This window comes from Oryzias melastigma, unplaced genomic scaffold (assembly GCF_002922805.2).
Source record: "Oryzias melastigma strain HK-1 unplaced genomic scaffold, ASM292280v2 sc00254, whole genome shotgun sequence".
In the NCBI taxonomy this organism is placed as follows: domain Eukaryota; kingdom Metazoa; phylum Chordata; class Actinopteri; order Beloniformes; family Adrianichthyidae; genus Oryzias; species Oryzias melastigma.
Genome location: NW_023416892.1, coordinates 406,467 through 419,506, shown reverse-complemented (window position 1 = coordinate 419,506; position 13,040 = coordinate 406,467). Strand labels below are relative to the sequence as shown.

At 55.3% G+C, this 13,040-nt stretch overlaps 1 protein-coding gene across 4 annotated transcripts in view; it reads right to left on the bottom strand.

The window, feature by feature from the left end:
- syne1b (spectrin repeat containing, nuclear envelope 1b) overlaps nt 1-13,040 on the bottom strand; it is a gene marked incomplete at its 3' end in the record, with an annotated part of 72,058 nt that overhangs the window by 23,488 nt on the left and 35,530 nt on the right. For all 4 annotated transcript variants that reach the window (XM_024265569.1, XM_024265570.1, XM_024265567.1 and 1 more), the window contains 22 exon segments: nt 453-623; nt 699-884; nt 952-1,113; nt 1,189-1,302; nt 1,476-1,616; nt 1,694-1,867; nt 1,944-2,087; nt 2,241-2,423; nt 2,495-2,617; nt 2,683-2,868; nt 2,940-3,077; nt 3,147-3,329; nt 3,415-3,567; nt 3,638-3,793; nt 3,859-4,024; nt 6,883-7,151; nt 7,220-7,438; nt 7,513-7,657; nt 8,824-9,161; nt 10,149-12,309; nt 12,380-12,645; nt 12,718-12,894. In XM_024265569.1, the coding sequence (XP_024121337.1) occupies nt 453-623; nt 699-884; nt 952-1,113; nt 1,189-1,302; nt 1,476-1,616; nt 1,694-1,867; nt 1,944-2,087; nt 2,241-2,423; nt 2,495-2,617; nt 2,683-2,868; nt 2,940-3,077; nt 3,147-3,329; nt 3,415-3,567; nt 3,638-3,793; nt 3,859-4,024; nt 6,883-7,151; nt 7,220-7,438; nt 7,513-7,657; nt 8,824-9,161; nt 10,149-12,309; nt 12,380-12,645; nt 12,718-12,894 (5,955 nt within the window).

The following is a 13,040-nucleotide window of genomic DNA, read 5'->3' as shown; positions in this document are numbered from 1 at the left end:
TGATGAGTTCTGCTCCAGAACCTGGAGGGGCATCGGTTTTCTGGAGGCAGGGGGGACGTCTCTCTGCTTACAGAGAAGCCTGCGGCAGAAGATGACTCCGCCCTGGACACGCCCCCCCCAGATCTGTGTGTAATCTGCTTAAGAAAAGAACCTTTAACAACCACCCGAATGCCCCTCTAACGCCACTAATGCTCCTGTTTACCCCCCAGTAAAACTCCCCCTGCAACAAGCCGCATGAGAAACAGATTCTAGAATCTGAAGATTATTCTGGAGATCAGTTTACAGATGAAGAACGAGCTGCACCTGCAGAGACGCACCTGCAGAGACGCACCTGCAGAGACGCACCTGCAGAGACGCACCTGCGTCTGCACCTGCGTCTGCACCTGCGTCTGCACCTGCGTCTGCACCTGCGTCTGCACCTGCAGAGCTGCAGTTTGCTGGGAGGCCCTCACCTGACACTCTGACAGCTGCTCCTCCACCTCTCCTGCGGCGTGGGGCAGCAGGAGGAGGGCGGCTCCCTGCTGCACTCCGCTCAGCCACTCCCCCAGCTCCTCTGCTTGGAGCCAGCAGGCCTGCAGGAGCTGCTCCTGATGCTGAACCTCCCGCCGCTCGCTCAGGTGCTCCTGCAGGAAACAATGGCAGCGATGAAGCTCCACCTGATGGTCGCATGACGCCACTCTGCAGCGGGGGGGCAGCACCTCCAGCTGCTGGTGCTTCCCCGAGGCCTTCATGTGGATGGTGGACATCCTCTCCCCCAACACGGACAGCGAGGACTGCATGGCCAGCTGCTCCGATACGTCTGAGTCTACAGACAGATCCTGCGTGAAACTGCTCTGCAGCTTCTCCATCTCCTCCTGAACCTCCTGGATCTCCGTCAGCAGACCCTGTACACGGTGGGGGGGTCAGGCTGGGCGGAGCATCTGAGAGTGTCGGCGGTCTTTCTGGACTCACCTGGTGGGCCGTCATGTGACTCTCTGGACTTCTCTGCAGCTCCAGAGGCTCGCTGAGCTTTTCCTCCAGGGTCTCCATCTTTGAGGAGATGGACTGCAGGGAGCACTGGTACTGCTGGTGCTTCTCCAGAGCTTCGTACAAAGATCTCTGCTTCTCGCTGATCTGCAGAGGAACAAATACCATGCTAGACCGCCGTCATCGGAGCTTCCCAACCATCAGGACCATTCTGACACCCACCACGTTCTTCAGAGATTCCCATGAGCGCTGCAGGTCGTCCAGGTGGGCCACAGACTCTAAGGTGGGGTCGTATAACTCCTGGATGGCAGCTGGAGTCAGTCTGCCCAGCCCCCCCTGCAGAAACACAGTCCACCTTAGACGCTCAGCAGTTCCACCACTCTGCAGGAAGTGGTGGATCTGCAGAAAATCTGGACGATAATTTGTTTTTCCAGAACGCCACAGGAACCTGACAGCTGAGGCACAACGGGTTTTGACCCAGAACCACCTGAGCGGGAAGGCGGAGTTACCTTTGAGCCCGCAGCCTGAGGGGGAGTGACCGGAGAAGGGGATCGACCCTCCTGAGGGGAGCAGACCTCACTGCCGGGGCCGTCCTCCCCAGACTCCTCGCTAACCGGAGACAGCAGAGCGTGGCAGCGGCCCGCCGTCATCTGGGAGCAGACAGGGGCGGGGCCACAGGTTAACTGGTTTAAAGGAAGTCCAGAGCAACGGATTCAGGATTTCTTACCGTCACGGTCGGTTTCCTGACCTCCCCCTCGTCCTGCAGCTCGGCAGGAAGCCCGTGTTCGTCGCTGACGGTCAGCAGCAGGGTGGCGTGTTTGGCCTTCACCGCCAACATCTTGCACTTCGAGTTGAGGGAGGCGATTTGCTCCTGGTAACCTTTGATTTTCTGGGCGAGTTCCTGCAGGTCAAACAGGGAGCGGTTGGTCTGCAGTCGGTCAGCAGACCGTCTGCAGACTGGTGGGGGGGGGGTGTACCTCGTGGTGCAGGATCTGCACCTGCAGCTCCTGGATGTTGCTGCTGGGGACGGGGCGGTCCTGGATGACCTGGTGCGCCTCCTCAATCAGACCCTGCAGCTCCCTCACTTCCTGTTCGTACTGCTCGTACTGAACCACGGCCTCCTGCGGGGGAGGGGGTGTCAGCATGCTTCAGTGTTCCCATGGTAACAAACAGTAAGTTTGAACCCCCATCCTCTGGTTTGATCCCGACACATGGCTTATCAGAAGCAGAGACTCTAGAACCATCTCAGCTCCGGTCATGTGACCCCCCCTCACCTGCAGGATGTTGCACTGCTGGATGGCCACGTGCTGCAGCTGACTGGCTTCATGCTGCAGCCGCAGCGCCGTGTGGCAGATGGCCAGGCTGGGCATGACGTCCTCAGGAACCTGCAGAGCGCTCTGGCAGCGCTGCACCGCCTGGACCTGCCCCTTCAGGCCCTCCATGTCCGCCAGCAGGCGCTGCAGAACCCCCCCCCTTGGGTTACACCATGCTCGGACCAACAGCTGCACCGCCTCCATCCACACCTCACCTGTCTCTGCAGCAGCTGCTCCTTCAGGCTCTGCCGGGCCAGTTCTGGGGAGGTCAGCACGGCCTGCAGCTGCTCCAGAGCGACCCGGAGAGCCTTGACCTCCCGCTCCAGAGCTTCCATGCTCTGAAAGCAACGCTCAGTCAGACGCTGCTTCAGACCCACAAACAGGCCAGTCTGAGAATCCTCACCTTGTTGGCGTCCTGGAGGCTCTGCAGCTGCGTCCTGATGCTCTGCTGCAGCTCATCTGCACGCCGGCTCAGCTCACAAACCTGCTGACTCAGCGCCTGAACCTGCAGCACCTCGGACAGAAGCTCCACCTTCTCTGCCATCGACTCCAGGTCTCCGTGGAGCTCCCGGGACTCCCGCAGGACCGCCTGCACACAGAAGCAGACGTTCCAGAGCCGCTCCTGAAGGGCTCAGACAGCGCCGCGTGACGCAGACCCACCTGGTGGATCCGGATCTGCTCCTGCAGGTGGACCGAGGAGTTCCAGATGATGTTGGCCCTCACCAGGCTCCGGGCTTTGTCCGACCACCTGACGATAAAGTCCAGCATCTCGTTGTATTCGTCCAGGTAGCAGACGGCCTGCAGACAGGAGGCGGAGCTTGAGAAGCAGCTCTGAGGTCATGAGGTCAGCAGAGCTGGACAGCAAACCTTCTTCAGCCAGTTGTTCCTGCAGTCCGCCAGCCGGCTGCTGTGGTGGTGCATCTCTGAGAGTTTTCCCACCGCCTCGCTCAGCTGCTTGGCCAGCAGCGGGTTCCTGCGGCTGAAGTCCTGCAGGGAGGCGTCCAGCTCGGAGAGCACGCCGCCGCAGCGCTCCAGCTCTTCAAACAGCCTCTGAGGAGAAGGAAGCAGATCTTCAAGGCTGCAGAGCTGCAGAGCTTCAGCACTGCTGGAGCTGCAGCCACGCCCACATACCCACCTTGACCTCCTCTTTGGCGTGCTCCACGTCCGGAGATTTCTCGTTGAATTTGCTGGAGATGGTTTTCAGTTTCTCCGACAGGTCCTGGATTCTGGAGCCAAAGTCCTCCTTGATTTCTCTGGTCTTCTGGATCTCCCTCTCTTTGGAGAGAACCTAGAGGGGGGGAGGACGCTTCAGTCGGGAGGCGAGAGCTCCTGGGGGGTGGGGGGTGGGTCAGACGTACCTGATCCTCAATAGCAGCCAGAGCCAGCGAGACCTCGGCCAGCTGCATGGAGATCTCTGAAGGCAGGATGGTGTACAGGTCCAGGTATTTGCTCTGCTGCTGCTCCGCTAGCTTCTCCACGCTCTGACGGAAGCTGATGACCTCCTCGTGCAGGACCTGAAGCAGCCGGCAGACGTTTCAGTGGAGCCCTGACGGAGGAACTCTCCAGGTGACAGACTGACCTCCAGCTCGTGCAGAAGAGCGTCGATGTCCTGCGTGGGGTTGAGGAGCAGCTCCCGGCTCTCCTGGATCCAGACCTTCACCACGCTCAGCTCTTTCTCCACGTCCTCTCTCTCTCGGAGCTCCTGAGCCGCCTGAGCCCGCTTGGTTCTGGACTGAGTCAGGAGGCTGCAGGAAGAAGACCCCAAAACATCTCATTCTGCTTTGGGGCAGCTGCAGAACCGCTCAGAACCCTTTACTGAGACTCTGCCCAGTGACTCCCACAGAGATCCACTTCTGTCTTGACCTCTCTGTTTAAACCCCCCACCTTCCACAGTTATGAAGAAGATCTTCTCTGAAGCTGGAATGTTCGACAGTCTCTGGTTCTTTGTCTCGTAGCGACACGCTCTGACTGCAGGTTCTGACTCAGTTAACTTCCTGAGGTCAAACGGCGTGTTCTTGTTTAGTTCTGTTCTACTTCCTCAAAGGTCCAAAGTGCTTCAGAGGCTCCGCCGCTGCACTGTCACCAACCTTCCACCGGAGGAAACGTGGGGTTCAGGGTCTTACCCAAAGACACTTTGACACATGGGGGGGCACGGCGGGAATCGAACCCGCAATCTTCCAATCAGTAGTTGAACGCCCTACCACTGAACCACAGCCACCCCGTTTTGAAGGAAAATCCACATCAGGAAGTCCTGACACCGACCTCACGACCTCGACCTTGTTTTGAAACCACCTGAACTTCTGGACTAGTTTGTTAGAAGATCCAAAAATGACCCAACTTCTGCAGTTTCTTCACATAACATCTGATCCTAAAAATCTGACGTGTGGGGTACCTCAGGGGTCGGTCCTAGGGCTGCTTTTGTTCCTATTATAAATGCTTCCCCATGGCAAGATTAAAAAAGATCAATATTTCAGACCTCTCTACAGATGAGATTCAGTTATACTGTTCATTTACGACCTCTGACGTCATGGCAACAGTGGCTGAGTGACAGCTGCCTTCAGCTAAACCCAGAAAAAAGAGCCACCCCTAATATTGAACATCAGCTATCCAGGAGTCTAACCTGCAGCTCCAGATCCACATGTGGATCTTTGATCTCTCCACGGTGGATCCTCAGACAAACATGAGATCAGTCATGAGACTGCTGACCAGCATGTCGACCGTCAGAGTCAGCAGCTGCCCTAAACAAAACAAACAAACAAAGCCCACAAACTAAGACTACCAACCCCAAACTAAAATAACCAAACCCAGCAGTGTAAGACTGCTGAGGACAAAGAGCGAAATAAAGAAAAATAAGACAGCATTTCTTTAAAGTAAGGATTACTTCATCAGGATTCATTAAATTGAGATTAGTTACATTTATAAACTGATGTCTGAGGTTCACATAGATGATAAACTCTGTAGGTACATCCTGTTGACCTGCAGACGTCTTGATTGATCAACTCTACGTCCAGAATGAACAGATTTAATATGCAAAACTTTGGTAAAATGTTTGATGTTTTGCTTTGATCTCTGCTTTGATCTTTTGCCCTGAACTTCATTCAACTTTTATTTTGAAAATAATCCAATTCAATTCAATTCAAAAAACTTTATTTATCCCTGGGGAGTAATTCTGTTTTTAAGGTGCCTTCTATTAACATTCAGGTTACACATGACACAGGAGCATATAGAAGTAATATGTAAGTAAAAAAAAGAGATGCTAAGTTATTTTTATATTTATTCTTTTGTTCATGCCAAAAAAGACATACTTTATGTTTATTATCAAAGAAAGAAGGTCATGAATGCAAATCCAAATGTCTAAAATAAGACTATCATTTAGATCAAAGTCCTCTTTTACTGTTTTAAGGTCGCTGACCCCTGAATTTGGTAAAATCTAGTCTAAGAAATCTTGGAGTTGTCTTTGATGGAGTAATGTCCCTTGAGCGTCACTCTGAAGAGTTCCTAAAGAACTGCTATTTCCAACCTCACAACATCTCTAAACTCAGATCAATGGTTTCTACTCGAGGTGGAGATCATTTATCCTTTTGTGTCCTCATGCCTCAATCCTTGCAACAGACCGGAACCGTCTGCAGCGGGTCCAGAACTCTGCTGCCCGGCTTCTAACTCGAACAAACAAAAGTGCTCACATTACCCTGACCTTAAAATCTCTTCACGGACTTCCTCAGAGGTTTCAGAGTACAGTTCCTGGTTCTGATCCAGCTCCTTCTCATCCCCCTCTATAGCCCTGCACCCCCTCCAAAGGCTGAGGAGGGCAAAACCTCCTGATGGTCCCTGTTACGCGTTTAACTTTGGGATGAACTCCCACTTTCCCTACACTGAACTCTGTCAACACTTTCAAACGGAAACTTAAAACTCGTCCTTATAAACAAGCTTTCTGTTGAACTTTTTGTCTGATAATTCTTGTTTTTGAAACTGGTTATATTCGATGTTTTCTTTATTGTGAAGCACTTTGTGACCAATGTCTGAGAAAGGTCCTACATAAATACACTTAACTTACTAGTTCATGAACCTCCAGATTTGGTGTCTGGGCTTTGAGGCTGGATTCAGACTGGACAGTTTGATCTGCTTAAAGCAGAGATACAACAGCAGCTCATTGTTTTCTGTGTCTGTCATAAACTCTTATCAGCGTTCTCGTAGCGTCCTCAGTTTTGCAGCTTTCCTCCACCAAACCAAAGCAGCAGTAGGAAGACTTGAACCTGACCTTCATCCAGATGTTCAAAACTGACCAGCAAATTAATCTCCATCTTTCTCTTTCCGTTTACAGAACTGCTGGCCAATCACTGCAGAGATCTGTAGTCACATGATTTTGTCTACAAGCTTTGGTCTTGAACATCTGCTGGACTGCAGTCTGACTACAGAGCAAACACCAGGTTCTGGACTTGATTCGGACCAGATCATTATCCCAGTCTGAATCCACCGTCATCGTATCTGTATGGTCATTTATTGTTAAACCTTCTTTGTGTTTGAAGCTCCAGGTTCTCCTGAAGAAGGACCGTCACGTGAACCAGGTTTCAGGACTCAGAATCCAGGATCCGGTCTGGCTCACCTCTCCATGTGGTCCTGGACCGCTCGGATCTCCTTCAGGCTGGGCAGCTCCTCGTGGTCATTGGTGGGTGAGGGCACCTCCACGGCGTGCAGGAGACTGAGGGCGTACTGCCGCAGCAGCATGAGGGCGGACAGCTCGCGCTCCAGGTCCTGGCTCAGCAGGTCGTGCTGGTCCAGGAGAGACTGCAGTGTAGCCTTGGAGGCCTTCTCCACGGCGCTGTCGGGGAAGCGGCTCTGAAGGTCATCCGAGACGCTCCTCACCTTCAGCATCTGTAATGGAGTGAACCCTCAGAGACGTCCGGCTTTGGTCCGCCCCCTTACCCTTCTGAGCCGTGTACCTTCTCCCTGAAGGTGCCCCACTCCTGGGCGGTGTCCTCCAAGACCCTCTCCTGCCCTCGCGCCACGCTGCGGAGCCGCGTCCAGCGCTGCCACACCGTGGTCATGGAGCGGCTGATGGTGGCCTTGCTGGCGTCACTTCCGACAAGCTCCAGCTGAGCGGCTTGTTCCTCCAGAACGCTCAGCTTCTCCTGGAAGCCGCTCACCAGCGACACCAGGGTCTGCGGAGCAGCAGCAGCAGTCAGACTCAGAGCTCACAGCAGGAGCAGATCCATGCTGGAGGAACTCCTCCTACCCTGTGGCTGCGCAGGCGCTCTTCTGCTTCCTGGCTGGTGGCCGCTTTGGCCGTGGAAAACTGAGTCAGTTTCTTCTCTGCCTCGTTCATCAGCTCGATGACGGTCTGCCGCGCCTCCTGGAAGGACGTCCACTGAGCCACGCAGCTGAAAGAAGACACAAAGCTGAGCAGGAACTGTGACCCCCAGAGATCCAGAGGCAAGAAGATCCAGCCTTCAGCAGGAACCTGTCCCGAAGAGTTCTTTGCTAAACCAGATCTCTGCAGATCCATAAGATCTACAGCAGAGACAGAGCAGGGAGAGACGCTAGCCACGCCCACCACGCAGCTTCAGTCAAACCTGAGATGTTTCAATCTGCTGCAGGTCTGCGTCTGCAGCTGCAGGTCTGCATCTGCAGCTGCAGGTCTGCGTCTGCTGCAGGTCTGCGTCTGCAGCTGCAGGTCTGCATCTGCAGCTGCAGGTCTGCGTCTGCTGCAGGTCTGCGTCTGCAGTTACAGGTCTCCGTCTGCAGCTGCAGGTCTGCATCTGCAGCTGCAGGTCTGCGTCTGCTGCAGGTCTGCGTCTGCAGCCGCAGCCGCAGGTCTGTGTCTGCAGTTACAGGACTGCGTCTGCAGCTGCAGGTCTGCGTCTGCAGCCGCAGGTCGGCATCTGCAGCTGGAGGTCTGCGTCAGCTACAAGTCTGCATATGCAACTCTGTGTCTGCTGCAGGTCCACAGTGCATTTATTACTGATATCTGATATAATTATCAGCACAGCCGTCTCTCTAACCGATCCGACAACACGGTCGCAGTAAAATGCGTACATATTCCACGACTTTGCACTCTGAAATACCGTGTATATTATACGCCAAACACGCTTTTTGCATGCATATGATACGCAATGGTAGAGAATGGGTTGCTCCGGCGTACAATATACACGACTTTTTAGGTTTGGTTTTGATCACGTGGTCAGAAATCCTCGGACTCTTTTCTAAATGACTCGTTCCTGGTTAAGGTTAGGATTACGGTTATGGTTAGGATTAGAAAAGCAAATTGTTCGTTTGTGGGGCTGTCTGTGATGCTCACGGCTCCACCAGGGGACGTGTCAAACGTGGAAAACACATTTAACACGTTTAGGACCGCGCGTATTATATGCACGCAAAAACCGCTTCTGGCGTATATTATACACGGTATTTCCCAAATCGTGGAATATGTACGTATTTTACTGAGTCTGGGCTGGATCCGAACACCTGTTCTCCTAAGCCTGCAATCCCATCAAAGGAGGGGGCTTAGGGGTGGGGGCGTGTGTGTGTCTGACCCTGAACGGAGCCAGACCTGTGCAGGACATCCTTGTGGCACTGCAGCTGGTCTCGGACCTCCACGCCTCTCTGCTGGGCGGACTCCACGCTGACTCTTAGCTGCTCCCTGGCTGTGGGGTTAACCAGAGGCTCCAGCTTGGGGAGGAGGTCCTGCAGCTCCTCCAGGTGGATGAGGAACTCCTGCTCCGTGGCCACGATGTCCGCCTGCTGCCGCAGACACTCCTCGTGGTTCTCCACGTCCACCCCCAGGCTGGCCTGCTGCAGGAAGGACACGGCGTCCTCCAGCCACTCGCAGGCGGCCTGCATCCGGAAGTGGTACTGCTGACACAGCAGCAGAGCTTCCTCCAGAGTGATCTGTAGACGGGAGAAGACAGTCAGACAGGCACACCACCGCACTACATCATAGAAGCTTCAAGGCTTCATAGAAACACAGCCTCCAAGTTGCAGCTGACCTTAGTGGAGGCGGAGCTTAAAGACACATTCAAAACTTTAAATCAACCTACAGGGTACCAGTCTTTATCTCCTACTGATCACCTGATCAGGTGTGTGCAACTCCTGATCGGAAGATTGCGGGTTCGACTCCCGCCTTTCCCGCCCAAGTGTCCTTGGGCAAGACACCTAACCCCGAATTGCCTCTGGTGGGAGGTTGGCGCCAGTGTTTGGCAGCGGAGACTCCACCAGTGTGTGAATGGGTGAATGTGTGAATGTGTGAATGGGTGAATGTGTGAATGGGTCTGTGACTGTGAAGCGCTTTGGGCCCTTGGAGGGGGATAGAAAGCGCTATACAAGTATTTACCATTCTGATCTTCTTCCTTTATCTTCTCCTTTGATCTTCTGCTCTGATCTTCATCCTTTATCGATCCTTTGATCTCTACTTGGATCTAATGCTTTGACCTGCTTTTATCTTTTTCCCTGATCTTCTGCTTTGATCTTCCGCTCTGACCTTCTTCTTTGATCTTCTTCCTTTATCTTTTTCTCTGATCTTCTGCCTTGATATTCTACTTCGATCGTCTGCTTTGATCTTGTGCTTTGATTTTCTGCCTTGATCTTTTTCTCAAATTTTCTGCTTTGATCTTTCGCTCTGACATTTTACTTTGATCGTCCGCACTGATATTCGACTTTACTTTTCTGCTCTGATCTTCTTTGATCTTCTGCTTCAATCTTCCGCTCTGATCTTTTCCTTTTATCTTCTTCTTTGATCTGGTTTGATCTTTGGCTCTGATCTCTCAGTTATAGAACGGTCATGACCTCTAACCTTGACCATGGGTCATTTATTGGACTTCTCTTCTCAGCCTCAAACAAAACAACATTTTTCAGGGTTCAGATGCCCCGCCCCCTCACCTGTTTGGCACTCAGTGCTCTCTGGACGTCGGCTTGTAGCTTGGTCATCTCCTCCAGCCGGCGGTTGACATGGGCGGGGACCAGCTCATTGGCGCTGGTGTACTTCTGCTTCTCGCGGCTGCTGAGGGCGGCCACGATGCGCAGCCTGGACTGCACCTCCTCCTGCACGATCTGCTGCTTCCTGATCTCCTCCTGCACCTTCTCCACGCGCACGTCCACGATGACGGCGCAGTCCAGCTCGCGGCGGACCTGCTGCAGCCACTCCAGGGTCCTCTCCATCTCCGTCTGGAAGTCCTTGCTGTGGACGAAGCGGTTCTCGCACTCCTCGATCAGCTCGCCCACGGCGGCCTGCAGCGAGCGCAGCTCCTCTTGCCACAGCACCACCTGCTCCTTGGAGGCGTCGTGGGCGGCTCGGTCCACGCGGGGGGCCAGGCTGTTCATCTGCTCCATGAGCCTGGACAGGTGCGAGTCGGCGCTCTGCAAACTCCCAGCGAGGGTGTGGTAGTTCTTCAGCCGCTCCTCGGCGGACTGCGTCTCCGTGTTGACTTTGTCCAGCTGCTCCTTGGTGGCTCTCAGCTCAGAGTCCACCTGCATGGCCATGGCCTTATGGTCCTCGTAGGACTCCAGGGTCTCGTCCAGGTGCTCCACCTTCTGCTCCACCAGTCGCTTCAGGCCGTTGTAGAGGCTCACCAGCTGGGTCATCTCCTCGGGCCGCCACGGCTGTCCGGTGCTGCGGAAGCCTTCCTTCTTCTGGTTCAGCTCGCTCACAGCCAGACCCAGAGTGCTCAGGTCCACCAGGATGGCTTTGTACTGGCTCTGCAGGCTCAGGACCTCCTTGGTCTCCAGGCCCACAGGCTGCGTCCCCAGGCCGCTGAACTGCTCCTCCAGTTCCTTCAGGGCTTTGTGGGTGACGTCTATGAAGGAGGAGTACTCGCTCCTGCTGAGGATGGCCTGCTGGATCTTCTCCCGCTTCTCCTTGGCCAGAGCCAGGATGCTGTTATACTGCTGCGGGAGGGAGTTCAGCTTCTCTTCCAGGTAGCAGTGGTCCACGTCGTTGAGAGAGGGCAGCACCTCCTGCCCCGCCGTCTGCACCGTGAGGAGCAGGTTCTCGTACTCCACGGCCTGCTCCAGGATCTGCTCGTACTTGTGCAGCTGCGCCTCCAGCTCGGCTCCGCCCACCATCAGGTTAATTTCAGGGAAAGTCACGATGTCGGCCTGTTTCAGCCACAGGCAGATCCTCTCCAGGTCCGTCTTGAAGTACTTCCTGGAGAGCAGAACCTTCTCAAGCTCCTGCAGCTTCTGCCCGCAGCGGTGGAGCGTCCGGTCAAAGATGCTCTGCAGCTCCTGCAGCCGGATCAGGAGCTCGCTGCGCTCCTCCTCGCTGGCCTCCCTCATCAGGTCTCGGCCCTGAGACCACAGGGAGGCCAGCTCGCTGCGGTAGGCCTTCAGGCTGCTCTGGATGTTCCTGCACGAGCGCACCTGTTTGGACAGGTCTTCGGGCAGCAGGGCGACATGCTCCTCCTCCTGGGCCTTCTTCTCGTTCTGCTGAACCCAGCAGATGGACTGACCCACGGCCACCAGGAACTGCGTCCTCTCCGTGAAGGCCTTGCTCAGGTGTTTCCTGCGCTGCACCACCTTCACGCTCAGAGCCTCCACCTCTGCCTGGGTGTCGGCAATCATCTGCTGCAGGTTCTGCCGCTCGCTGAGGCCCAGCCGTGGCAGGACCCGGTCGGCGTCGGTCACGGCCTGGGCCAGCAGCAGCTGCTTGGCCTCCAGCTCGCTGCAGATGCTCAAGTGGTCGAACAGGAAGCTCTGGGCCAGCTCCGGAGGAGGACTCATCTTCATGGCCTCGGACAGGGTGGGCTGCTGCTCCTCCGCCCAGTCCCGGGCCTCCCGCAGCCGCGCCTCCACCTGACTCATGTCCTCCAGGGTGACCACGGAATCCTGGACTTTCCTCTGGATCAGGGTCTGCATCTGAGCCCAGCGCTGCTCGAAGTGGCTGACCTGCTCCTTCACCAGCTCCTTGTCGTCCAGGTTCAGGTGCTGGACCACCTTCTGCTTCTGCTCCTTCAGCTCATCCAGGACGGCCTTCTGCTCCTCCAGAGTTCCTGCCAGGCTCCTCAGAGCCTCCAGGTGCTGTGAGGAACTTTCTGCGTCCGTTCTGCAGCAGGAACAGACAGAGTGAGGACTCGTTGCTCGCTCTGGAGGCTCCTCCGAGGACTCACACTGACCTGGCCAGGCTGTCCCATGCTCCGGACACCTGCTCAAACAGCGCCTCCACAGCAGCGATGCAGGCGTGGTACTCCCCAGCCCTCCGCAGGTCCTCCTCCTTCTGCGTCTGCAGCTCCTCAGCCTGGTGGCACAGATCCATCCAGGAGCGGCTGAGACGCTCCAGGTCTGCATGCTCCGAGGAGCTCTGGTCTCCGCTCAGTCTGCTCACAGACTCCGTCATCCTGGTGAGGATGCTCTGCTTGGACCGGAGCTGCAGGCAGCAGTCCTGAGGGAACAGCAACAGCTCTGTGAGGCAGCAGAACTCTGCAGGATCTGCCGGTGTCATGACGGAACCAACCTCAGCTTGAGCCAGCACGTTCTGAGCGATCTTCAGCTCCAGCTCAGCCGGCCTCCTGCACAGACTGAGCAGCTGCTGCTCCGAGTCCTGGAAGAAGCTGCTCAGGTCCTGCTTCTGCTCCTTCAGCTCCCTCCAGCCCTCCGACAGCTGCTGGGTGCTGGACATGCGCTCCTCGATCTGCAGGGAGGACACAGTCAGAGCTGCCACACTTTACAGTTCTGACCGTCTGTGGAACCAACAGGAACCTCCATGTGATGTCACAAGTTCAACTTGAACGATGGAGGTGATTGTCACAGTGATGGAGAGGCTGTTCTCCATGTGTG